The 25,345-nt window shown below is 41.0% G+C and overlaps 1 protein-coding gene across 1 annotated transcript in view; it reads right to left on the bottom strand.

Moving 5' to 3' along the window:
- Positions 1 to 611: 611 nt before the first annotated feature.
- The window catches only part of TECTA (tectorin alpha), a 193,555-nt gene continuing 168,821 nt past the window's right edge, over positions 612 to 25,345 (bottom strand). Inside the window, exon 23 of the mRNA XM_073601118.1 lies at positions 612 to 637. Within this exon, the coding sequence (XP_073457219.1) occupies positions 612 to 637 (26 nt within the window). The remainder of the gene's footprint in view (positions 638 to 25,345) is intronic.

The following is a 25,345-nucleotide window of genomic DNA, read 5'->3' as shown; positions in this document are numbered from 1 at the left end:
CTCCCCCAATAAGAAAAGTCTATGGAGAGCAAAATAAGTGGACTATTATCATCAAAACAAACTTGTTATAGTATACCTTCAAGGGGTCCACATCCAGCCACCTGGGTCAAAATTGAGGTATTGGTGTATTATCCACCCTGTTTATAAAGTTATATATGTGTGACCTCGGTGGTGTGGATGTGTCACATCCACACCACCAAGGTCACACATATATAAATCCAATTATGTGAAAAGCAAATTTCTGTTCACTTTGGAAACTCCTCCCTATATATAGTCTTACAGACATGTGGATAGATAAATGGCTTACTGAGGAGATAAGCATATTTCTCACTATGCCAAAGAACATATCCAAGGAAAGATGTCACGCTCTCTAAATCGGCTAACCTCACAAAATTGATATACTCTTGCCATATTCCCTGTTCTTGGTCTGTTCTAAAATTACCTGGTGGCTCAAAGCCCTTTCTTTACGAGAAAACACTAAGCCAGATATGTTGTGGCTAGCTCAAAAAACATTTATTAGAGGTATGCCTGTACAAATTGCTACCTATCATAAATATAGACACACAAAAGCTGAATCTAACTTAGAATATTAGCTGGTAAACTAGAGATTGCTAAGCAACAACCTCCATCCCACTTTCTGCAACACCAAATAAGGAATGTTAAGCTCTTGTTAAACTTTATCTTGTCCAGTGAACAGACAGAACCAAACAATGGTTGCAAACAAATTAGTACAAACAGTTCGATATGCTTGACAAATGGCAAGTAACTAAATTAAGCATGCAGAAAAAATTAATACTGTCCATTGAATTTTCAACCCCAAACTACTTCTAATCCCAGTAAAATTATAAGATCACCTACATTACCAAAACTGAACCAAGAATTTTCTGACACCCATGAACTACCAGTCACAAGCAGAGTTGGCAGCAGGCGGTCAGAACAGTACAGAGGAGCAGACAGATTCAAAGTCCAGGTCACAGGCAGGGTTGGCAGCAGGCGGTCAGCACAGTACAAGGGATCAGGCAGGTACAAAGTTGAAGGCAAGCCGGGGTCAGATGCAGGCAGATAGCAGGGGAGAGTCCAATAGACAAGCCGGGTCACAGGGAGATCAGACGTTCAGGTAGGTAAACAGGAAGTTCAGGAACAGGAAGCTGAAGATCGGACAGCACCGAGCACAATGCACCAGCACATTAAGTAGGGCGATTGGCGCCAAACACTGCGTGCGCACCGACCCGCACAGGCGCGCGAGCCAGCACGAAATGGCGCACGCCAGAGTGCCCGACGACAATCCTGCTCTGGGATCCTCTCTGACACTCGGATTCACCAACTCAGAGGTGGAGAATCAGGGAGTGAAGAGAGAATCCCGGGGGATCTGAGGAGGAAAGAGAAAGATTATTAACTTCCTTATACCTCGTTCAGACCCTCGAAGACAGTAATCATGCCCCCTGCCAAATTTATGTGTATACATTGTAAAGTTTGGGGGTTGTTTAGCTCAAGTGTAGCACCCGCTAGCGAGAACAATCCAAAGAAATGATTCCTTTTCAGGGCTTTTTGGCCCACTTTTATTAAAGAAAATCAAACAAGGTTCCAGCAAAAGTGGTTTCTCTCGCAGGGGGGTTTCACCGCCAGCAATAAATAAAAGGATCTTCAGCCTCCTGGCTTACAGATGCAGCATTGCAAACAAAAATACCGAGCCACCTGGCTCTCTTCAGCAGCAGACGCACCACTGCTCAGGCTCCCACACGGAGCTCTACTGACTACTGTCAGCGACCTCAGACTCAGGTCTCTGGCTTTCACCTTGCAGCCTGCCCTCTCTGGATACTTCAGTGCACACCTGCACTTTCTGGGTTCTCCCTTGCAAGAATGGACTCTTCAGCTCCTCAGGAGGGTGGAGCCCAGAACCCTGGTCCTGACTCTACTATCAGGCCCACACACACCTGAACAATCAGTGTGCCAGTGAGTCTCAAAACCTGGACCCAGGACTGGGGATTCATCCCACCCGGGTCTCTAAGAAATCCTCGGGCTTTAGGTCCCAAAGTGGACTTTAGTAAATAATGAGGAAACTGAAAAGCCAGTTTCCTCCCAAACAAGCAAATACACTGGAGCCCCTCAACCTGCCTGGTTGAAAATCCTGTATTCATACACTGGTGGGGTACCTCACATATATATACAGTGGGGCAAAAAAGTATTTAGTCAGCCACCAATTGTGCAAGTTCTCCCACCTAAAAAGATGAGAGAGACCTGTAATTGTCATCATAGGTATACCTCAACTATGAGAGACAAAATGTGGAAACAAATCCAGACAATCACATTGTCTGATTTTTGAAAGAATTTGTTATAAAATATGGTGGAAAAGAAGTATTTGGTCACCTACAAACAAGCAAGATTTCTGGCTTTCACAGACCTGTATCTTCTTCTTTAGGAGGTTCCTCTGTCCTCCACTCATTACCTGTATTAATGGCACCTGTTTGAACTTGTTATCAGTATAAAAGACACCTGTCACAACCTCAAACAGTCACACTCCAAACTCCACTATGGTGAAGACCAAAGAGCTGTTGAAGGACACCAGAAACAAAATTGTAGACCTGCACCAGGCTGAGAAGACTGAATCTGCAATAGGCAAGCAGCTTGGTGTGAAGAAATCAACTGTGGGAGCAATAATTAGAAAATGGAAGACATACAAGACCACTGATGCTGGGGCTCCACGCAAGATCTCACCCCGTGGAGTCAAAAGATCACATTAACGGTGAGCAAAAATCCCAGAACCACACGGGGGGACCTAGTGAATGACCTGCAGAGAGCTGGGACCAATGTAAGAAAGGCTACCATCAGTAACACACTACGCCGCCAGGGACTCAGATCCTGCAGTGCCAGACGTGTCCCCCTGCTTAAGCCAGTACATGTCCGGGCCCATCTGAGGTTTGCTAGAGAGCATTTGGATGATCCAGAAGAGGATTGGGAGAATGTCATATGGTCAGATGAAACCAAAGTAGAACTGTTTGGTAGAAAAACAACTCATCGTGTTTGGAGGAGAGAGAATGCTGAGTTGCAACCGAAGAACACCATACCTACTGTGAAGCATGGGGGTGGCAACATCATGTTTTGGGGCTGTTTCTCTGCAAAGGGAACAGGACGACTGATCCGTGTACATGAAAGAATGAATGGGGCCATGTATCGTGAAATATTGAGTGCAAACCTCCTCCCATCAGCAAGGGCATCGAAGATGAAACATGGCTGGGTCTTTCAGCATGACAATGATCCCAAACAAACCGCCCGGGCAATGAAGGAGTAGCTTCGTAAGTAGCATTTTAAGGTCCTTGAGTGGCCTAGCCAGTCTCCAGATCTCAACCCCATAGAAAACCTTTGGAGGGAGTTGAAAGTCTATTTTGCCCAGCGACAGCCCCAAAACATCACTGCTCTAGAGGAGATTTACATGGAGGAATGGTTTAACCTCTGTCATTGCCAACAAAGGATATATAACAAAGTATTGACCAAATACTTTTTTGTCCACCATAATTTGCAAATAAATTCTTTCAAAAATCAGACAATGTGATTGTCTGGATTTCCACATTTTGTCTCTCATAGTTGAGTTATACCTATGACAACAATTACAGGCCTCTCTCATCTTTTTAAGTGGGAGAACTTGCACAATTGGTGGCTGACTAAATACTTTTTTGCCCCACTGTATCTATCTATATATATATATATATATATATATATATATATATATATATATAGTGTGTATATATATATATATATATATATATATATATATATATATATATATATATATATATATATATATATATATATAGTGTGTATATATATATATATATATATACTGTATATATATATATATATATACACATATATATAACACTGAAGAAATGACACTTTGCTACAATGTAAAGAAGTGAGTGTACAGCTTGTATAACAGTGTAAATTTGCTGTCTCCTCAAAATAACTCAACACACAGCTATTAATGTCTAAACTGCTGGCAACAAAAGTGAGTACACCCCTAAGTAAAAATGTCCAATCTGGGTCCAAAGTGTCAATATTTTGTGTGGCCAACAGTATTTTCCAGCACTGCCTTAACCCTCTTGGGCATGGAGTTCACCAGAGCTTCACAGGTTGCCACTGGTGTCCTCTTCCACTCCTCCATGACGACATCACGGAGCTAGTGAACGTTAGAGATCTTGCGCTCTTCCACCTTCTGTTTGAGGATGCCCCACAGATGCTCAATAGAGTTTAGGTCTGGAGACATGCTTGGCCAGTCCATCACCATTACCCTCAGCTTCTTTTTCAAGGAAATGGTCGTCTCGGAGGTGTGTTTGGGGTCGTTATCATGTTGGAATACTGCCCTGTGGCTCAGTCTCCGGAGGGAGGGGATCATGCTCTGCTTCAGTATGTCACAGTACATGTTGGCATTCATGGTTCCCTCAATGAACTGTAGCTCCCCAGTGCTGGCAGCACTCATGCAGCCCCAGACCATGACACTCCCACCACCATGCTTGACTGTAGGCAAGACACACTTGTCTTTGTACTCCTCACCTGGTTGCCAACAAACACTCTTGACACCATCTGAACCAAATAAGTTTATCTTGGTCTCATCAGAACACAGGACATGGTTCCAGTAATCCATGTCCTCAGTCTGCTTGTCTTTAGCAAACTGTTTGCAGGCTTTCTTGTGCATCATCTTTAGAAGAGGCTTCCTTCTGGGACAACAGCCATGCAGACCAATTTGATGCAGTATGCGGTGTATGGTCTGATCACTGACAGGCTGACCCCCCTTCCCTTCAACCTCTGCAGCAATACTGGCAGCACTCAAATGTCTTTTTCCCAAAGACAACCTCTGGATATGACGCTGAGCATGTGCACTCAACTTCTTTGGTCGACCATGGCGAGGCCTGTTCTGAGTGGAACCTGTTCTGTTAAACCACTGTATGGTCTTGGCCACCATGCTGCAGCTTAGTTTCATGGTCTTGGCAATCTTCTTATAGCCTAGGCCATCTTTATGTAGAGCAAAAATTCTTTTTTTCAGATCCTCAGAGAGTTCTTTGCCATGAGGTGCCATGTTGAACTTCCAGTGACCAGTATGATAGAGTGAGATCGATAACACCAAATGTAACACACCTGCTCCCCATTCACACCTGAGACCTTGTAACACTAACAAGTCACATGACACCGGGGAGGGAAAATGGCTAATTGGGCGCAATTTGGACATCTTCACTTAGGGGTGTACTCACTTTTGTTGCTAACGGTTTAGACATTAATGGCTGTGTGTTAAGTTATTTTGAGGGGACAGCAAATTTACACTGTTATACAAGCTGTACACTCACTACTTTACATTGTAGCAAAGTGTCATTTCTTTAGTGTTGTCACATGAAAAGATATAATAAAATATTTACAAAAATGTGAGGGGTGTACTCACTTTTGTAAGATACTATATATATATATAATGTAGGGGGACTCTTTTTCTTATTAGCATTAACCACGCCGTCTGTGCGTGTACTGAGCAGATATAATTTATCACTGCTTAATAAACGGACACCTCTGTGTTTCTTGAATTTCTGGTATTATAATCTCGCAGAGTCCCACAAGATTCCAGTATCAGGGGCCATTCTCCACTCTTTGAAGCATTTGTAGATTGCTTCACTCCTCCAAACGAGAAGAGACCTACAATGCTTCAAGAACTGGCACACAGAGGAGAACGATCTCCTCTGAGAATGCTGGAGAATGAAGCAGTGATTTTTTTTCACTGCTTCATAAATGGACACCTGTATGTTAATCTTTCGCCCCCTATCTGGGGACTTTGGCAAAAAAAATATTTCTATGTACCCTTTCTAATAGAATAATTAAAAACTAAAATTGTGTAAGCAAGTAGTACAGTACCTCCAACACAAACAAATTTACATTAATGGAATAGTCTCTATACAGTACCTATCTTAGTGGATTGCACATGGTTGGTGATTTAGTTATCCAGCAAATTTGAAAATTGTTACAAAAAATGCTGCCATGATGAAGATGGCTTAGGGATTCAAATACATTGGGCTTTACAGGTTATATGAACCAAGAGCAAATATGTTTTAACTGAGAATTGAAGTGTTGACCATTTTGGCTTTTATATCTGTTTACTATCTGAGCATGAAGGTCTGTGCAAACCATGATATTTGGGTGAACTTTCTTTTCTGTCCGTTGCTCTCAAGTTGCCCATGATTTGTGGCTAACTTTTCTGTATTATTAGCAGGGCCAGATTAAGAACATCATGGGCCTGGTGCTGAGGATTTTGGTGGGGCTTTTTATAAAAATAAATAAATACAGATGTAAACAATTTTTTGTTATAACAAATTTAATTAAATAGAGAGAGGGAGGATGAGAGAGAGAGAGAAAGGGGATGAGAGGGGGGTGAGGGGTAAGAGACGGAGGATGAGAGAGAAGGGGGATGAGAGAGAGTGAATGCGCATGAGCATGCGTGGGAGCGACAACAACGCAGCCCGACCAAGGCAAGTGACCCAAGGCACAGAACCCAGAAGGAAAACTGGGTGAAGATAGAAGCGCCTAGGACCCGCCGGATTTATCACAACGCAGTGCTGGAGGGCTCAGTCTGACAGGTAAGTGTACCCTAATGTGTACCCTAATGTGCTAATATGCTGTGCATACTTGTACATTAAGGCATAACCTACCTCAGGGCCTCTAAAAAGTAGTAATGTTAGCAAAGTTTATAGGATCCCAGAAGCCTCTCATGGGGGCCCCCTACGGACCCAGTGGACACTTTTTTACCAATAGTATATATAGAGTAGCTGACATCCCCTATGTTCCTCTATACATCACAATAGTAATCACAAAATTAAATGAGTACTAATAATGGGCAGAACAAATATGAGGATTGAGAAGATTTCCTTTAGTTGAAATAACAAAAGTGTGCCTATTCTAGAGCTGGTAACATTGAGAATATTTAATATCATTTTAAAGAACTGTTTTTGTGGGTAAGAGGCATAGGGGAGGAGTATGGATGGTATAAAAGTGGGAAGTATGCACAGGCGAGGGAGAGAAATGTGGAGGGTATAACAGTGGGCACTATGTACAGGAGAGGATTGTGGAGGGTATGGCAGTGGGCACTATGTACAGGAGAGGAGTGTGGAGGGTATGCCAGCGGGCAGTATGTACAAGAGAGGAGTGTGGAGGGGATGACAGTGAGCAGTATGTACCGGAGAGGAGTGTGGAGGGTATGACAATTGGACAGGATGTACAGGAGAGGAGTATGGAAGGTATTATGGGGGCAGTATGTACATTAGAGGAGTGTGGAGGGTATGACAATTGGACAGGATGTACAGGAGAGGAGTATGGAAGGTATTATGGGGGCAGTATGTACATTAGAGGAGTGTGGAGGGTATGACAGTGGGCAGTATGTACAGGAGAGGAGTGTGGAGAGTATGACAGTGGGCAGTATGTACAGGAGGGGAGTGTGGAGAGTATGACAGTGGGCAGTATGCACAGGAGAGGAGTGTGGAGGGTATGACAGCCGGAACTATCCACAGTAGAGGAGTTTATGAAAGTGGGCAGTATGTACAGCAGAGCAGTGTGGAGGGTATAATACTGAGCAGTATGTACAGGAGACAAGTGTGGAGGGTAAGACAGTGGACAGTATGTACAGGAGAAGAGTGTGGAGGATATGAAAGCAGGTAATATGTACAGGAGAGGAGTGTGGAGGGTATGGCAATGGGCAGTATGCACAGGAGAGGAATGTGGTGGGTAGGACAGTGGAAACTATGTACAGGAGAGAAGTGTATGACAGTGAGAAGTATGTACAGGAGAGGAGTGCAGAGGATATGACAGCGGGCAGTATGTACAGGAAAGAAATGTATGACAGTGAGCAGTATGTACAGGAGAAGAGTGTGGAGGGTATGACAGTGAGCAGTATGTACAGGAGAGGAGTGTGGGGGTATGACAATGGGCACTATGTTCAGGAGAGAAATGTGTGACAATGGGCAGTATGTACAGGAGAGGATGGGGGGGTATGGCAGGGGGGCACTATGTACAGGAGAGAAGTGCATGACAGTGGGTAGCAGTGGTGGAATTATCAGGGTTGCAGCAGTCGCATTAGCCACTTCAGGGGGGCCCCCGTCTGCCCGTGTGAGGGGCTTGCCTGATTGTTTTGTGTCCATTCTGGCTGCTGTGGTGAGGGCGGCATGTGTCGGTTTGTTCCGTTGCGGGAAGGGGGGCCTTCACCCGCTGAGGAGAGAGAGAGAAGGCAGAGGCAGCGCTGAGACTGTGGACCGCCCCGCCCTGCCTATCCAGAGACAGAGAGAATGTATTGAGGTGGGGCGGAAAACTGAAAAATAAAGTCAGCAGACCTGCTGATACCAATTGAGTGAAGGCGGGGGAGGAGCTCTCACCTCTACAACTGCATGGAGTCCCTATCCCGACTACCCATGAGGCAAGGCATTTCTGGAGGAGGCACGGTGACGGAATTCTGAGGGGGAATTGATTGATTGATGGTAAGTAAATTGACATTTTGCAGTGCAATTGATCCCAACCTCCACCACCTCTGCCTCTTACTGATCCTACCCCCCCCACCACCACCGCAGATCTCATCCCTATCCCCCATCACCTCTATAATTTACAAATAACAAGAGGCATAATGGAAGGATTAATTTAAGGTGACTCTGATCTCTGCTTTGTTAATGTCGTTTCCCTAGCTGCTATGCTGATACCTTGACGTCAATGCTTTCTGAATCTTTCACCTGGAAAAATTCTTGTTCCAGATCTGGTGTCTTTAAACAGTTGACGCGGACCTGAATTCCCGGGAGGTCCTCCCCAGGACGCGTGTGGAGCACGCTGTGATCACCGAGTCACTGAGACTCGGGTGATCACCGATCCGAGTAAGGGGCCGGCCAATGACAGCTGATTACGTGATCAAAACAAAAGCTCTGTGATCGTTTTTTTTTCCCGATCACCGGCTCATCAGCAAGGGACATCGGTCCAGAAGAGGAAGAGGCAATAATGCCTCATATATGCCACCAGTACCCCCTGCCAGTGCCACCTGCCATTGCCACCTGACAGTGCCCACAGTGCCCACCAATGCCACCTATCAATGCCCATGAGTGCCACCTATCAATGCCTACAAGTGCCACCTATCAATGCCCACAAGTGCCACCTATCAATGCCCACCAGTGGTGCCAATCAGTGCCACCTAGCAGTGCTGCCTATCAGTGTAACAGATCAGTGCCCATTATTGCCACACATCAGTGCCCATCACTGCCACCCATCAGTGCCCATCAATGCCACCTATCGGTGCCCATCAGTGCCGCCTCATCAGCATACATCAATCAAGGAGAAAAATTACCTTTTTTAAAATTTTATAACAAAATATAAAAGTAAAAAAAATTATTTTTTTTTTAATTCGGACTTTTTACATTTTTTAACAAAAAATAAAAACCGCAAAGGTGATCAAATACCACCAAAAGAAAGCTCTATTTATGGGAAAAAAATGATAAAAATTTGATTTGGGTACAGTGCTGCATGACCGCGCATTTGTCGTTCAAAGTGCGTCAGCGCTGAAAGCTGAATATTGGTCTGGATAGGAGGGGGGTTTAAGTGTCCAGTAAGCAAGTGGTTAAAGTATTGAAGCCAGACAAAGCCAATGAACTAGAATTTTCGAAAGAGGGCCAGCAATGGCAGCCCTCGCGCATTTCTCATGTCACATTAACTTTAAAATCTTGAGTTTCTATATTACAGCTATGGTACTCATTTGTTGCCCTAATCATCTGTGCTTGAATACTATACTAATGTAGATGTTACACATGTTACACATGTTCTTAATGTTAAACTACACTATATTGTCAAAAGTATTGGGACACCTGTCTTTGCATGCACATGAACTTTTATGGCATCCAAATCTTAGTCTGTAGGGTTCAGTATTGCGTTTGCCCACCCTTTGCAGCTATAACAGCTTCGACTCTTTTCAGAAGGCTGTCCACGAGGTTTAGGAGTGTGTCTCTGGGAATGTTTGACCATTCTTCCAGAAGCGCATATGTGAGGTCAGGCACTGATGTTGGACTAGAAGGCCTGGCTCAAAGTCTCCGCTCTAATTCATCCCAAAGGTGTTATATCGGGTTGAGGTCAGGACTCTGTGCAGGCCAGTCAAGTTCCTCCACACCAAACTTGGTCATCCATGTCTTTATGGACCTTGGTTTGTGCACTGGTGCGCAGTCTTGTTGGAACAAGAAGGGTCCATCCCCAAACTGTTCCCACATGAAATTGTCCACAATGTCTTGGTATGCTGAAGCCTTAAGAGTTCCCTTCACTGGAACTAAGGGACAAAGCCCAACACCTGAAAAAAAATCCACACCATAATGCTCCCTCCACCAAATGATTTGGACCAGTGCACAAAGCAAGGTCCTAAAAAAAGACATGGATGAGCGAATTTAGGGTGGAGGAACTTGACTGGCCTGCACAGAGTCCTGACCTCAACGCGACAGAACACCTTTGGGATGATTTAAAGCAGAGACTGCAAGCCAGGCCTTCTCGTCCAACATCAGTGCCTGACCTCACAAATGCTCTTCTGGAAGAATGATCAAACATTCCCATAGACACACTCCTAAACCTTGTGGACAGCCTTCCCAGAAGAGTTGAAGCTCTTATAGCTGCAAAGGGTGGGCCAACTCAATACTGAACCCTACAGACTAAGACTGGAATGCCATTAAAGTTTATGTGTGTGTAAAGGCAGATGTCCCAATACTTTTGACAATATAGTGTAGTTTAACATTAAGAACACATGGCACATGTATCACTCAACATTAGCACAGATGATTAGGACAACAAATGAGTACACACGAGCGGAATGTCCGACAGAAAAAGTCCGATGGAAGCTTTTCATCGTCTATTCCGATCGTGTGTGCCTCATCAGACTTTTTTTTTTGAAAATTCTGACGGACCTAGAAATAGAACATGCACTAAATATTCCCGACGGAACCAATTCCTATCGGGAAAACCGCTCATCTGTATGCTGTTCCGACGGACCAAAAACGACGCATGCTCTGAAGCAAGTACGAGACAGACTCTATTGGCTACTGGCTATTGAACTTCCTTTTTCTAGTCCCGTCGTACGTGCTGTACGTCACCGCGTTCTGGGCGGTCGGGGTGGTTGGATTTTGGATTGACCGTGTGTAGGCAAGACCGCTTGAATGGAATTCCGTCGGAGAAACCTTTAGAGATTATTCCGAAGGCTAAACCAGTCATGTGTACGCGGCATAACTGTAATATATGCCTTTAAAGTTCATGTGTTTGTAAAGGCAGGCATCCCGATACTTTCAAAAATATAGTGTATATGGATTTTTCAGTTTGACAGATTTATAAGAAAAAAAAAACATAAAACGAACTAGTTTTGCTTTCTTTTTATTAATTTAACACTTTAACTCACAATCATAACATGTTTGTATCATACTTTAACATTTTAAGAATACACTTGTAGCATTAAGAAAGAAAATTGCCGGAATAAAGCAACTGCACATGTTAGCAATAAATACCAAATGTTGATATTTACACATTATGGCACAAAATGCAGGTGTAGTGCCTAGGTACAATACTTTATTCTTCCTTGGCATTATGGACTTTATTGAAAATAGGCCTAATCACCTTTATTTTAAAGTAGACATGACTTATAACAATTGATTCAATAATGCATCCAGTAATGACTATACAGTATATTGTTTATGTTTCAGAACTGTATCTGTCCTTTTTTTTTTTTTTTTCTTTTTTTTACTCTGCCTTTAAAAAGTTATCTGGCTGTAAAAAAGTAAACATAAAAAAAAAAAATCAAGCACTGCAGTTTTAACATACAAAGGTCCCATGCTTTCTGCAGGACCAAGGCTGTTGAAGTTGGTGAGAGGATGAAACTAATGGACAGATGTCTTTTGACAATCTAGTCAACTTGGTATCACGGTAAATATTTTCTACACAAATAGATAGTTTTCTAAACAAGTTTTGAATAAAATGGAAAAACAAATTTGTTTTTTTTATTTTATTTGGGATCATGTATATTAGTCAATCATTTTGTAAATAATAATTTAATTGAAGAAAATATATTATTTAGCTAAAATACACATTTATACTGTTTAGGCAAGTATCCCTACAATTTACTCAAAAGTAAGCAATAACAGTGGATTGCAGAACCATACTATTACATAGAGGCCACCATGTGCCAAACAAGACACATTCCATTGAATTCAGTTTTTAGTGAATATCAAATTTTACAATGTCCTAACAACTGAACATTGGCTGGGCATAGAGGTTCTTTGTGTTCCACGATATTTTAAAGCAAATTATCCATGACTGCTTTTTTATACCTATGAAACACAAGCATATTGACAGTGAATACCCCTGCACCAGATAATAAAGAGCCAAGCTTGTTTCCTTACATTCTCTGTGATGATTCCTCTCTGATTTATTAAGTAGTAGACTGGTCACTTTGCAAAATTAAGGTTCACCTAGCTTTGTTAAAAAAAAGGTTGAGCTGTGTTCACTTTGAATACAATATCATATGAAAGGGAAATAGAAAAAATAAAATTTTTTGGCTAACACATTATTGAACAGGTGACTCCTGGTTCACATACTTTACTTAGCTCAGTGAACATCCACATTTAAAGTGAACACTCTTTACTCCACTATTGAATCAAACGATCAGATTTCCATTGAAAAAATAATGAAAACTAGTGCCTCTAAATAACAGCCATATGGTCATTGATTTAGAACAGGGGTCTCCAAACTTTCTAAACAAAGGGCCAGTTTACTGTCCTTTAGACTTAAGGGGGGTCAGACTGTGGGCATTGGGAGTAGAAAAGGTCCCGACGTCACTGGGAATAAACAACGCCCCATCTTTGGTGTCCGTGGGAGGATAAGTACTCCATCTTTGGTGTCCGTGGGAGGAATAGAGTCCCATTGTTGGTGTGATTGGGCCCCATTGTTAGTGTCATTGGGAAGAATTGTGGCCCATTTTTGGTATCATTGGGAGAACCTCTGCTCCTTCATTGGTGTCAGTGGGGTGTAATTATGTCCCCTTGTTAGCATTAGTGGATAAAAATAGTGCCCCAAGGGCCAGATAAGCAGGCAAAGGACCCCAGTTTGGAGACCCCTGATTTAGAAGATTAATTGCTATGCATTATTGTTTAATAATGCATAGGGTATTCTGTTCTGCTAGCCTTCCATGATGTACTAAAATTACAATGGGCTTGAGCTCTGTATTTAAATTATCCCAGAAGAATATGTTATGTGCTATACGGCAATGCATTTGCTGAGAGGCAGCTGGATTTCTTCAACACAACTTTGGGCTATTTACATATACAACGCTTAATGGGTAGCTTGTTTGAATTATAAGCCAATTTGGTTCAGTGGTCATTTCTCCCATTATACGAGCTGAGATGATTGCAATAATTGTAAAAATCAGTTTTTTACTAGATCTCCCTGATGCTCTTTGTACTGCCCTACAGAAAAGGCCCGTAATTACATCTAGGGGTTGATTTACTAAAGTTGGAGAGTACAAAATCTAGTGCAGCTCTGCGTAGAAACCAATCAGCTCCCAAGCTTTCTTTGTCAAAGCTTAATTGAACAAACTGAGGTTAGAAGCTGATTGGCTACCATGCAGAATTTCACCAAATGCTACACTCTCCAGCTTTAATAAATCAACCCCTAGATGTAATTACAATATTTTTCTGTAGAGCAGTACAAAGAGCATCAGGGAGATCTAGTAAAAAACAAACAGATTTTTACTATTATTGCAATCATTTCAGCTTGTATAAAGGGGGAAATGACCGCTGAACCAAACTGGATTATTGGTGGGTATAAAAAACGGGAAGGGTGGGATATTCAGATTGAAGATATTTAAATCTGCTATTGACACTGTTTTAAATTAATTTGACAAAGACCCAATGAAGGTCAAATGCAGTATCCAGCTCTAGTGACATATTACTACTGTACATTGTATTTTAAGAAATAAAGTTTTACTTTAAAATACATTTTATGTCAGAGGTGATGACAATCTTTTTGAAAGGCATTAGTCATCTAAGTTAAAAGTTGAGACTTGCACAGTCTCATGCTCTTTGCCTATAATTTTGAATTTATTTTTATAATGTCCAATACTCTAGCTGTAATTTTAATTTTAAGGTACCTCAAAGAACTACACCTTTACTTCAAAAGTGTCTTAGCTGTAAAGATAATATGTTGTCCTATATTGTAAATATGGTGCTTAATATGTCATGCTTTGATTAAATTTATAGTCCTAAGTGGATTACTGGGTGTGTTGACTACTTTTTTGTTGTTCTATACTGTAGAAGGCCCGACTAAAACCCTATTGGTAATCCTAAATATCACTGTTGTGTATTATAAACTTTATTTTAAGCTCACCATAGTTTGGGATGGGATATATCAATGTGGCCTCTGTTGTAGAACTGCTGATTGTTAGCATAGTGTGCTGAAAATCTGGACACCTGAGTTTGGGTCTTTACCCACAAATAACATTACGTTACAGTAAACATATTGTGAATATTGTGTCATATCACATTATCACTATCAAAAAAAAAAAATCACATTCTAACAGCTTGAAACAGCATGTTCAATTCTATGTTTACTACATAACACACGTATGTAAGTCAACTACTAAAATTAAGACCTTAAAAATGAAAAAACTGAATTCAACAGATGGATATTCTATGATAAGACCACTTGTAACAGAACATTTTAAATATTCAAGCTTTTTTTAAGATGTCTGATTTTTTTTAGTGAAAACTGGCTAAATTTGGGTCTTTTGGTTTTAAAATATGAAACTAGTAGAATCTTTGGACACAATCCATCTTACCTTCTGCCTCAGAATTGAATAAAATAACTACAGATAATTGTAGTAGTCCATAATATACTTTGGGTTCATAGTTTTCCAAATGTAGTTCACAACTTGAATAATTAAAAAAATAACATTAACATTACTATATAATCAAATGCAGGCATTTACTAGGTCACTTTTAAGGTAAGGAATACAAATAAATAATTGGATGCTGGAATGTCTCAAAGGAAGTTGTAAAGTGGTGTAAGAAAATTTTGATTATGCTATTAGCATAATATCAGTTTAGTTTTAAGAAAAAAGTTAAATTCAGTTCTAAGTCATAAACTATAGTTTGATAACTAGGTAACTAGATAACAATTCTATTATTTGCCGTATTATTTGTGTCCTCTGCTTAATGTTTAAACATTTAGCTACACTTTTCATTAATCGATTCCTTGGCTTTTTTTGTCACAGTTATTGTATATAAAATATATATTGGCTGAGCTTAAAACATTTGGTATTTGTCTTCACATTTCCTGAGTTTTCTATTCAAGCAAACATATTGGATATACGGAACCTATAAAACAGAATGTTTTGGACTTTGATTCTTCTTGTAAATGTTTATTATCATGGCTGTTGCTAAGAACTAAGAGTACATAATTACAATTACCGTTATCATTTCTTGAACTGAAACTGCCAATTGGTAAACTATTTGCAGTACCCATTGTAGTAGTTATCAAGAAAAAACTTGGTAATATTATTTGTGGTATTGAAAGACCTGTAGACCTAAAACAAATCTCCTTGTGATTTGACAGAAGCTGAGAAATCCATATTGAATTTCCATTTGGCATGCAGCTACAAGCAACTATCTGTTCCTTATAGTCAACCATATCAGGCTGAAGAAAGGCAGTAGGGAGAATGAGTGCTTGCTCCCCCACCCTAAGAGATTACATGACAGACACACCCAAATAATTTTAAATTTTTTTACATGTATGACAATCTTCTAAAATTATACATAGAGAGACAAGTGTCTTGTTATTATTTTAAATGACAAATTATATTTTAAATCTATTTTAACCTAAAGCCAAAACATATCTTCCCATTTTAAATAAAATAGAGGTCTCTGTGTAACCTTCTCCTTCACCTTCTGCCCTGTAGACAAAGCAGGAAGTAAGAGGAAATCTTGCAAAGGTAAAGGAAATCTCTGCTTAAGCCTTATACACACGATGAGAAAACCGGATGAAAAATTCCGCTTTCGATGCGATTGTACGATAATCTGATCGTTAGTATACAGCTGTCAACCGAAATTTTCCGAAGGGACAAACACAAAAAATGTTCTCGTATGATACCAGATCGTACGATTTTAATTCAATCAGTATAGTTTATGTCTGAAAAATACAATACAAATACATTATATCACTTCCAATTTTTTTTTGTATTACAAGAATTTCCGTACTTTAGTAACCTATTCGCATTTAGCATGCGAAAAAAAACGGACGATCATTCGTCCGATAATGGTACTAGGCTTTAGTCAGTTGTCTCCAGAACAAAAGTTCCCATTGGAAAACTTTCCCTTCACCTACTGCTCTGGTAACAGCTCAAAATTTGGATTTGCTTTCAATTTCTGTGACAATAGTCATCAGGAGAAATGCAGATGGTGATTCTACCAAGTGGGTGCAAAGACAGTAATAAAAAGAACCTAATGAAGATTTTAATCCTTCACAACTATCCAAAACGAAATCACAAAAATGTTTGCTTTGCATACACTATAGGAGTGTATACTTTATATAAAATGTATACCTATAAAGTGGATGTTACATTCACCAAACATTCACTGTAGGTGTATATTCCTGGTGCATGTATTTTAAATTACAGTGGATAATTCACTCACAGTGAATATTCAGTGAATGTTGCATTCAGTGATTCATAAAAATTCTCCAAGTTTGTTTGTTCTTTATGACCAAAAAAAAATGAACTAGCACAGCCCTCAAATTTTCCACTCGCCTACTGGCATTTGGCAAGTGGAAAATGGTTTCTGGCGAGTGTGGGCTGCCCCTGAGCTGGGGGGCCAGCACTGCCGGCAGGCGGGGTTGAATGGGAGTCCCTCTCCCATCAATCACCCCTGGGGGGAGAGAGAATGGAGGAAGAGGACAGCGGCCAGATCACAGAGCCGAGATTGCCCACTGTAACAGCTTACATTAGAATTGTCAGCATTGGACCGGCGTTCTGTCTGTCACAGGCGCCGGGTCAGGAGGCAGGGCTGTTTGTGACAGCGAGCCGATGGCAATTCTAATGTAAGCTGTTACAGCGGGCAATCCCCGCTCTGTGATGATCCGGCCTCCCTCTCTCTTCCTCTACACAGGTCACGCTGCAATAATGGGCACATGCGAGGCTGCAATGATGGGCACAGGCGAGGCTGCAATGATGGACACAGGCAAGGCTGCAATGATGGGCACAGGTGAGGCTGCATTGGTGGGCACTGGTCACGCTGCAATGATAGGCACAGGTTGCACTGCAATGATGGGCACAGGCGAGGCTGCATTGGTGGGCACTGGTCACACTGCATTGATGGGCACAGGTGAGGCTGCATTGGTGGGCACAGGTCAAGCTGCACTGATGGTCACAGGTGAGGCTGCATAGATGGGCACATGTCAGGCTGCATTGATGGGCACTGGTCATGCTGCATTGCTGGGCACAAGTGAGGCTGCATTGATGGGCACAGGTAAAGGCTGCATTGATGGCCAAAGGTGAGGCTGCATTGATTAGCACAGGTGAGGCTGCATCGATGGGCACAGGAGAGGCTGCACTGATAGGCATTGATAAGGTTGTGTTCATATTTATTTTTGTAACTTAATTCTGCATAAAACATTCAAGTGTCATTTCATGAGATAATTTACAAGAGTGTGTTAAGGAGTGGAATTAGGGGCGGGGCGGGGTAGGGGTTGGGTGGGGCAACTGGTGGCGAGTAACCCTTAAGGCCTGGCTAGTAGCTCAAGACTTGAAATTTTGAGCCCTGAACTGTACATGTTGTTTTTCTTCATAGCAAGAGAAAATTAAATGCATTTAAATACTAGATTTATTACTGCATTATTTCAAAGCCCAAAGTTTTATTGCTCACTTCTGTGTACTTCAGGAACTAGCCAGTAGCGTTCATTTGTTATTAACAAGAATAACTGATAACGGTATATAAAATGTGTATTTTAAAATAGAGATCATGCTTTATCACAAAACTTGTGCAATAATGTATTTAAATGTGTTTACAGAAGGTTTCAATGGCTACACATATTTCCGCAACCCCATAGATCTTAGTTAACCTCAGCTAATATGACACATTTCATGGACAAAAAATGAGTAATCTAATACAAAATCAAGCCAGAAAATAGATGTATTTATAAAAAGTTGTATGAGGTCAGGGATGCAAGGTATACAGTAGATACACAGTTGGTCCTTAAAATGAATCAAAGCAACCTGAAACACTCCATTTGGCCATATCAATGTTCAAGAGGTTATAGTTACAACCATTTATTGCTTGAAAAACCATAATCACAAACTGCATGTAGTCATAAAACATTTTTTAATGTCTTTTTTCTTATGACTTGCAAAATGTCTTTTCCTGGGCTATATGTCCCCAAAGAATGTCTTGGGTAACTTCATCAGAAAAAAAACTTCAACTTCTTTTTGGTAATTGTTCTTATAAATAAACTCCAAGCATACATATCTGATGTATAATGCAATAAAAGAGCCAGACACGGTGTACTGTTGAAGTGCTTGACACTGTAAAATAAGTAAATATTAAAATGAATAAGTAGTCTTGACAATAATAGCATTCATAAATTAATAAATTAAAAGCATAACTGATTTTAGTATGAGAAACGGGCAAGTATAATTTTGTTTCTATACTATTTAATTTACAATTAAACATATCATAAAGGAATATGCTATCCATCAAAACACAGAGGAAGAAATCTCTGAAAGCTGTACCAAAAAAAGGCAATCATGGGGCAGAGCACTAGTCACCAGCATTGCCTGTAGTCTCTCTGCAGCTGATATTTTCTCATTGCTGACTTACCATGCCTTGTTCCACTCTATGTCTCTGTGTAGAGGCAGCAGTGCCTTACAAGAGAAGTATGGGTTTTTGTTTTTTTCAGGATCATACTTACCCAATGCTGCATTGGTCCCCTGCCGGCTCTAAGACTGAGGACTGAGCAATCAAACACTGATCGCTCGGTTCTCAGGGCTCCCTAAGCAGAGAGCTGGTGACTGTCAGTCATTATTGTCCGCTCTGCCCCCCCCCACTCACTGGAGCACTGAGCTGTGGAGGGGGCAGAAGCGGCTGGTTCAGACTCTCAACGGCTCACTGAGTGGCTGAGTCTAGTGCCGGTCCAGGCATGTGGGCGGATCCTGACTTCATTGTTGCAATCTTGCTTGAGCCAGTTCTGGGACTTCAGCCAACAGCGGGCTTCAGCATTTTTTAGGAGGAATTTGATACAAAAAATTTACCTTTTTGAATGATCCCTATAACCTCTTAATTTTTTGAATGTAGGTACATTTTAAGATGTAACATTTAAGGAGATTAATATAGTAATATAGTATATAGTATAGTAAATTTAAGATCTGTTTATAATAACAGATGAACAATTTGCAATACATACAGTATATGAACAGATTACCAGAAGAATAATGTCAATAAATATGCTATAAGCAAATACGTTAAACCGGATATTTGCAGTCATTACTGTCTGAATAACAAACAAGGTCGAATATGAAATTGGAATCTTCTATTTTAACTGAAATTCAGCTGTTCAATAATTGATGTCAACCTTTAAAGGCAAATTTATTTATGTTTACAGGTCTCTGCTGTGCTTAATTCAAACACTCTTTGGTCAAAACTAAAGCGTATCTAAACCCAAAAGCAAAAATGTTATATATGGCAGCTTACCACTTCTTAAATGTAATGACTGCATTCATTTTCATTTTTCAGGCTTTTTACCCTTTCTTCCTAGTAATCCTGTAAATAATAAACGTCCTGTCCCATCATGGCTATACTCATTTCTCCACTATATCTATCTTCTCCCAATAGGGACGTCTTGCTCTCCACCTCATCAAATCAGAGAATGTTTTGCATTCATTTAGAAAACACAAAAGATTCTCTAAATGGCACCTGTGCTGAGCAGCTGACCTCCTGTGTTCACAGGATATCAGGCCAGCATGGGACTCAAAAACAAATGGAGATCACTGGAGCAGCAGTGTCTACGTCAGTGATTTCCAGCTTCCTGTGGCTTTGGCCAGGTATGTCATATACATAGTTACATTGGTCCAAGCTGGACCAATGTAACTATGTGTAACATGCCGATGCCTGGAATTATTCTTTAAATGGCTTTAAAGAGACCCTGTTACCAGCCCATTCATTTTAACAAATATCTTCCCATAAGATTATATGTGCATTCAATGGATTTTGTACAATAGATGTGTAAAAATCCAAAAGGCCTGAGATGTCTTTTAGATGCCGTCATCTTGGATGTGATGTCAGCAGCCTACCCAGACAAAAGACTGTCACTCAAGGGACACACAATGTTATTTCTCTAAACTCTTGACACTAATGCTTGCTTGAATGCTGCAAATAAGTATTCAGTTTCAATACATTTTCATAACATAAACAGGGCACAGAGGTACAAAGAAACGTCAAACATATGGAAGTAGACATCAAAGCATAGTATACATAGACAAAACCCAGGTGCAAGTGCAATGAGGTATCACTCGTGGTGTAAGAGGAGACACATTGTAGCGCAAACCACACTGGAAATCTGTTAACAGGATATAGTATATACTGCAGAGAAAGGAAAGACAAGAAATGTAGACAAGGGCAGAGAAAAAAGTGAACAGGAAGAGAGAGAAGAGTAAGTGAAGGGGGGTGGAGGTAGGCAAGGATGGTGGGTTGGGTGGGGAAGTTGGAGTTGGCCATTTCGGACGTCTCCACTCAATGTGATGCTTCAACCCTCGTTACCACTGAGGATTGAATTGCCCATAGGGTGTCATTGAAATCTTCTGACAAAGCGTAAGAGATCCAAGGATTCTAGATCTTTTTTTTTTTTTTTATCTTTTTACGTTATCATGGAGAATGACTGACAACTTTATATTAAACAGGTACCATTACATTTTTTGTTTAACTTGTGTAACAGTCAGGTACCAGACCATCATGGACTGGATAAATCTTCTTGACAGCTGTAAAAATGAGAGTCAGAAAAATAAACTGGCCAAGAGTACAGTCTGATTTAAGATTCAGTAGAGCTTTACGGGAATTCTTAGGGATACTGGAGCTTAGCACAGTATAAACTAACTGGTAGACAATGGTCCAAAAATGTTTGATTCTAGGACACTTGTACCATATGTGTACTAAAATGTCCAGCTACTCCACAACCCCAAAAACAACAGTCTGACGTTCCCTGAACAAATTTGAATATAGAGTACCATATACCATGTTAGCATTAATTTATAGTTGGTCTCATTAAATGACTTCAGTAATCTGTGCGCAATTGTGTCCCAAATCTGGGGCTGGTACAAATCAATCAGCACAGTCACCACGCAAAGTTATTTTGTGTATATGTATCACCAACCGTGATTGCTGCTAAACATGACAAAGTGCTTTTCACTACACTCCACATGAAATACATAAATACCTTCATGAAGCGCAATGCAAAATAGTAAATTAAATGTTCCCTTGATTAAAATAAATCATCACAAAACATCACAAAATACAGTATATATTAACATACATAAAATGTCCATACTGTATATTGCAATCCAATGAAGAAAGTCCTCCACCAATGTGCTGTGAAATTCTCAATATCTTCCACTCCGATTTAGTGCAATACATGCAACCACCCAGTGCTCCTATTAAAGTCTTACCTGATTGCTTTGACCTTGATAACAAATCAAGGTCATATATGCACTTGTTTCCCTCTATGGGCTATCTGAACTTTGCTCCTCCACTGGCTAATCTTCACCTCTGGCAGCACCACACTCACAGGCAAATTGCATGTAAAAACTGAATGGGACCAATAGTGCTCTTTGTATAACACGCTTTAGTTAAAAACTCATAAAATTCTCATTAATCACATTAAAAAATCACATTAAAAAATCACCCAAAGTGCTGTGGACCAAGCTCTTTATAAAGACACGGTATATCAAGCATTCTTCTTCATACCACAAAGCTCAAGGCCTCCCAGACACTCAGGGTGTTCTCATTCTGTTTTTACATGCAATCTGCCTTCGAGTGTGGCACTGCCTTCACAAAAGAACATTAGTCAGTGGAGGAACAAAGTTCAGATAGCCCATAGAGGGGCAACAAGTTTAATACAAGCACTGGGTGGTTGCATGTATCGCACGGATTGCACTAAAAAGGAGTGGAAGAGATTGAGAATTTCACATCACATTGATATAGGATTTTCCTCATTGGATTGCAATATATAGATGTTTTATTTGTGTTAATATATATTTTGTGATGTTCTGTGATGATTTATTTTAATCAAGGGAACGTTTAATTTCTTATTTTGCATTGCGCTACATGAAGGTATTTATGTATTTTATGTCCCAAATCTGGGTCCACTGGTGCATCTCAAGGGAGTGTTAATTATTGCACTATTTATTTAACAGCTAACATTTTTTGTTTTAAGTGTTTACTGAGGGCTGACAAATCAGTTGCCCTTAGGAAGGAGGACGACAGTTAGCTACAGTAGAACTGGGCCCCATAGAACAAATGGGACACAGAGAATATACCCTTAGCTTTGTCTCAAAAAAACTGGAAGTATAAAACTAAGTAACCAGATGGTGTCCCCAGACAGTGTGCATGATGACTAGGAGCGCAAGGCCATAGCACTAACCTCATTCTGGAAAGCTCATACTCTGTCAAGTAATACCAAGGAACAATAGATTCCACCAGGCCCTTGATTCTGAGATTAAATCTCCTGGCACGGTTTTTAGCACCCTCCTGTTTGTAATAAATTGTCTGTATTTCTATCTTGAGGTTTTAAATCTATTCTTCATGCACTTTTATCATTGTTGTGGTATCATTCATTCTACCCTCAAGATTAGCAAAGCAAGATCACAGTTATCTCCCCTCTTGAGATAAGTAATTCCTGATCTGCTTTGAGGTGGTATCTAGTGCTTTCTACAGAATAGTCTGAAATGTATCCAGTAGGGAGGATGGACTTCTAACTTCCCTCTCTAACAATGAGAAGCATATGGGTAATTTTTGGGGACAGTGATCTGGATAAAACAGGGTGCTGTTAAAGGGCTGGTGGGTGCCATTTTCTTAGACCCACAGGACAAGGCCTCCTATCTTGGTGTTTCAAGCTTTGACCAGACAAGTCCATAGCTTCCAGTCTGGGCCAACTACACAGTGTGAGAGAGCAGCTCAGGCTTCTGAAAGGCTCAGCTTTTAGCTTTGTTACCCACAGATGAAATGGAGTTAGATTAGGTATTTTGCTATAGCTATTTTAGTGATTTTTATAGCATAAATATATGGAATATTACATTTTAGTTACCATGTATTGTTTTTGAAAGTTGGGCTTTGGCTATCTATATGCTAATTAACTTGTTTACTTGGTTCATGGGGGCTAGTGGAGCAGGAAGTGATGTTGGCAGGGAGTAGGGGGACCGAACAAAAGACTTAAATGCAGCCATGTTTTTAAACACAAAAGAAACAGTAATCTTGAGGACTAGGAGAAGTAAAGAAGAGCAGTCTAGAAGAAGACATGGAATAGGAGAGGGCTCAATAACACCTGGAATACTGGAAGAAGGAACTTCACCAGAGGATGGCACAAAATCTATACTGCAACCCAAGTTAAGTAACTATTAGTGTATGCCTATCGCATACATCAGTAGTGTATTTAGGTTTTGTGCTGCCCTAGGCCTGACTAAACTTGTGCACCCTCTAATTTAAATATGACCCACCCCTTCCTGTCAAGACCACACCCCTGCTGTTTAAGACCCGCCCTGAAATTTTCGAGTGGGGACACTAGTTCTGAGGGCCTGGGGGGGAATGGATTCTCTTAATTTGCATAGATTTCCTCTCACTTCCTGTTTGGCTATGGGGCAGGAAGTGAAGGGAAATCTCTGCAATGGGACAGGGATGGTAGAAAATAAACTGACAGGGGCTATAACCCTCCCTTATTCTATCCAAAATGAAAAAAAAAAGTGTTGCCTAAAAAAGTGTTGTTCTACTTTAAGCACACATTTCTGATAATTTTATGGAGAGGACTAAGAAGATATAACCTTGCCAATGGTGCAGCAGAAAACATATAGCACAGTGAGGAAGGTTTGTGGTCCAGGATAATAGGACAGTCAAAATTAGAAGCAGCCCCCCACAGTTGCAGAATGCCGGCCACCCGCATACCGCTTTATGGGGGGCGCTAGACTAATTTGCCCCTCAGCCCAGTACGCTTCATAAGACTGGCGCTACACTAACAGTGTAACACAAGCCGGCGGGGACCCTTTCTGTGCTACCCCCCTGCAAAGTGCTGCCCTAGGCCTGGGCCTTGTCGGCCTAGGCCAGGACAGGATACAGCGTTGCATACATTGTCAATGCTCGTTTGATAGGAAGGATAGATAGCTTGCTCATGTGTATATTGTATGTATGTTTGTAGTCCAATATATATTGTGTATTGTTTTCCTAAATTTGTGAGCAATTTGTATGCTCAACATTCTTATTTAGTACAGCACAATAATATAGTGCATAGATTTTTCTTCCTTGCTGCAAAGTAACCTTAAAAGACAAAGCAAAACATCAGCGACCATCACCTAGACTGGCGCATTGCAAGACGTAATAATTAATGATTACTAATGTAGCACTAACTCTCGGTGAAGCTGCTGGTTTAAAGTGGGTTGTTACTTTCACTCTCGATACCTCTGTTTCACCGGCTCCGAGTCTAGTGTCCCGTTGAGTTTACCTCTGGACGATGTAGACACCAAACACTTGAGTATATTTTCCAATGCTTTAATGAACAAGTAATAACGGAAGTAGCAGGAAAGAGGCAGAAGGAAAGTTGCAGGGAAGCTCAAATACCTTTCTTTAGTATTCTTTAGAACATTCTTTGGAATTGAGCACTTGTAGTTGAAAGCACTCCCCTTGTGGAATTCAATCTTTGCCCGCCTGGATAGGCCTCTCTCACTTGCCTAGCAGCCAGTACGCAGCACGAACAAAAGTCTCTGCCACAGACTTGTTTGGAATAAAACCCGTACGATCCTCTGCCACAGGATGTATTGGTTTGCGATGAATGTCAGACACAGTACTTGAACCTTTAAGCCAACCCGGCAGTACTATGCAGTAAGATTACTTCAGGATACGTCCTCCAACCGAGTCACCAGGCCCCTCTCCAGACCAGCACTCTGCATGATCCTTCCATGATGGGTCCCCCCCGGGATCTCCTCGGTTGTCCAGCTTCTTCACTCAGGATAGACAGCTCGGGACCATTCCTCTGCTGCTGTGGTAGGCCCCAGACAGGCTTCCGGGCCCACCCACACGCCGCAGCGATGTGG

The sequence above is a fragment of the Aquarana catesbeiana genome, linkage group LG10 (assembly GCF_042186555.1).
Source record: "Aquarana catesbeiana isolate 2022-GZ linkage group LG10, ASM4218655v1, whole genome shotgun sequence".
In the NCBI taxonomy this organism is placed as follows: Eukaryota; Metazoa; Chordata; class Amphibia; order Anura; family Ranidae; genus Aquarana; species Aquarana catesbeiana.
Note: the sequence above shows the minus strand (reverse complement) of the source record. Positions and strands in the feature narration are given on the sequence as shown.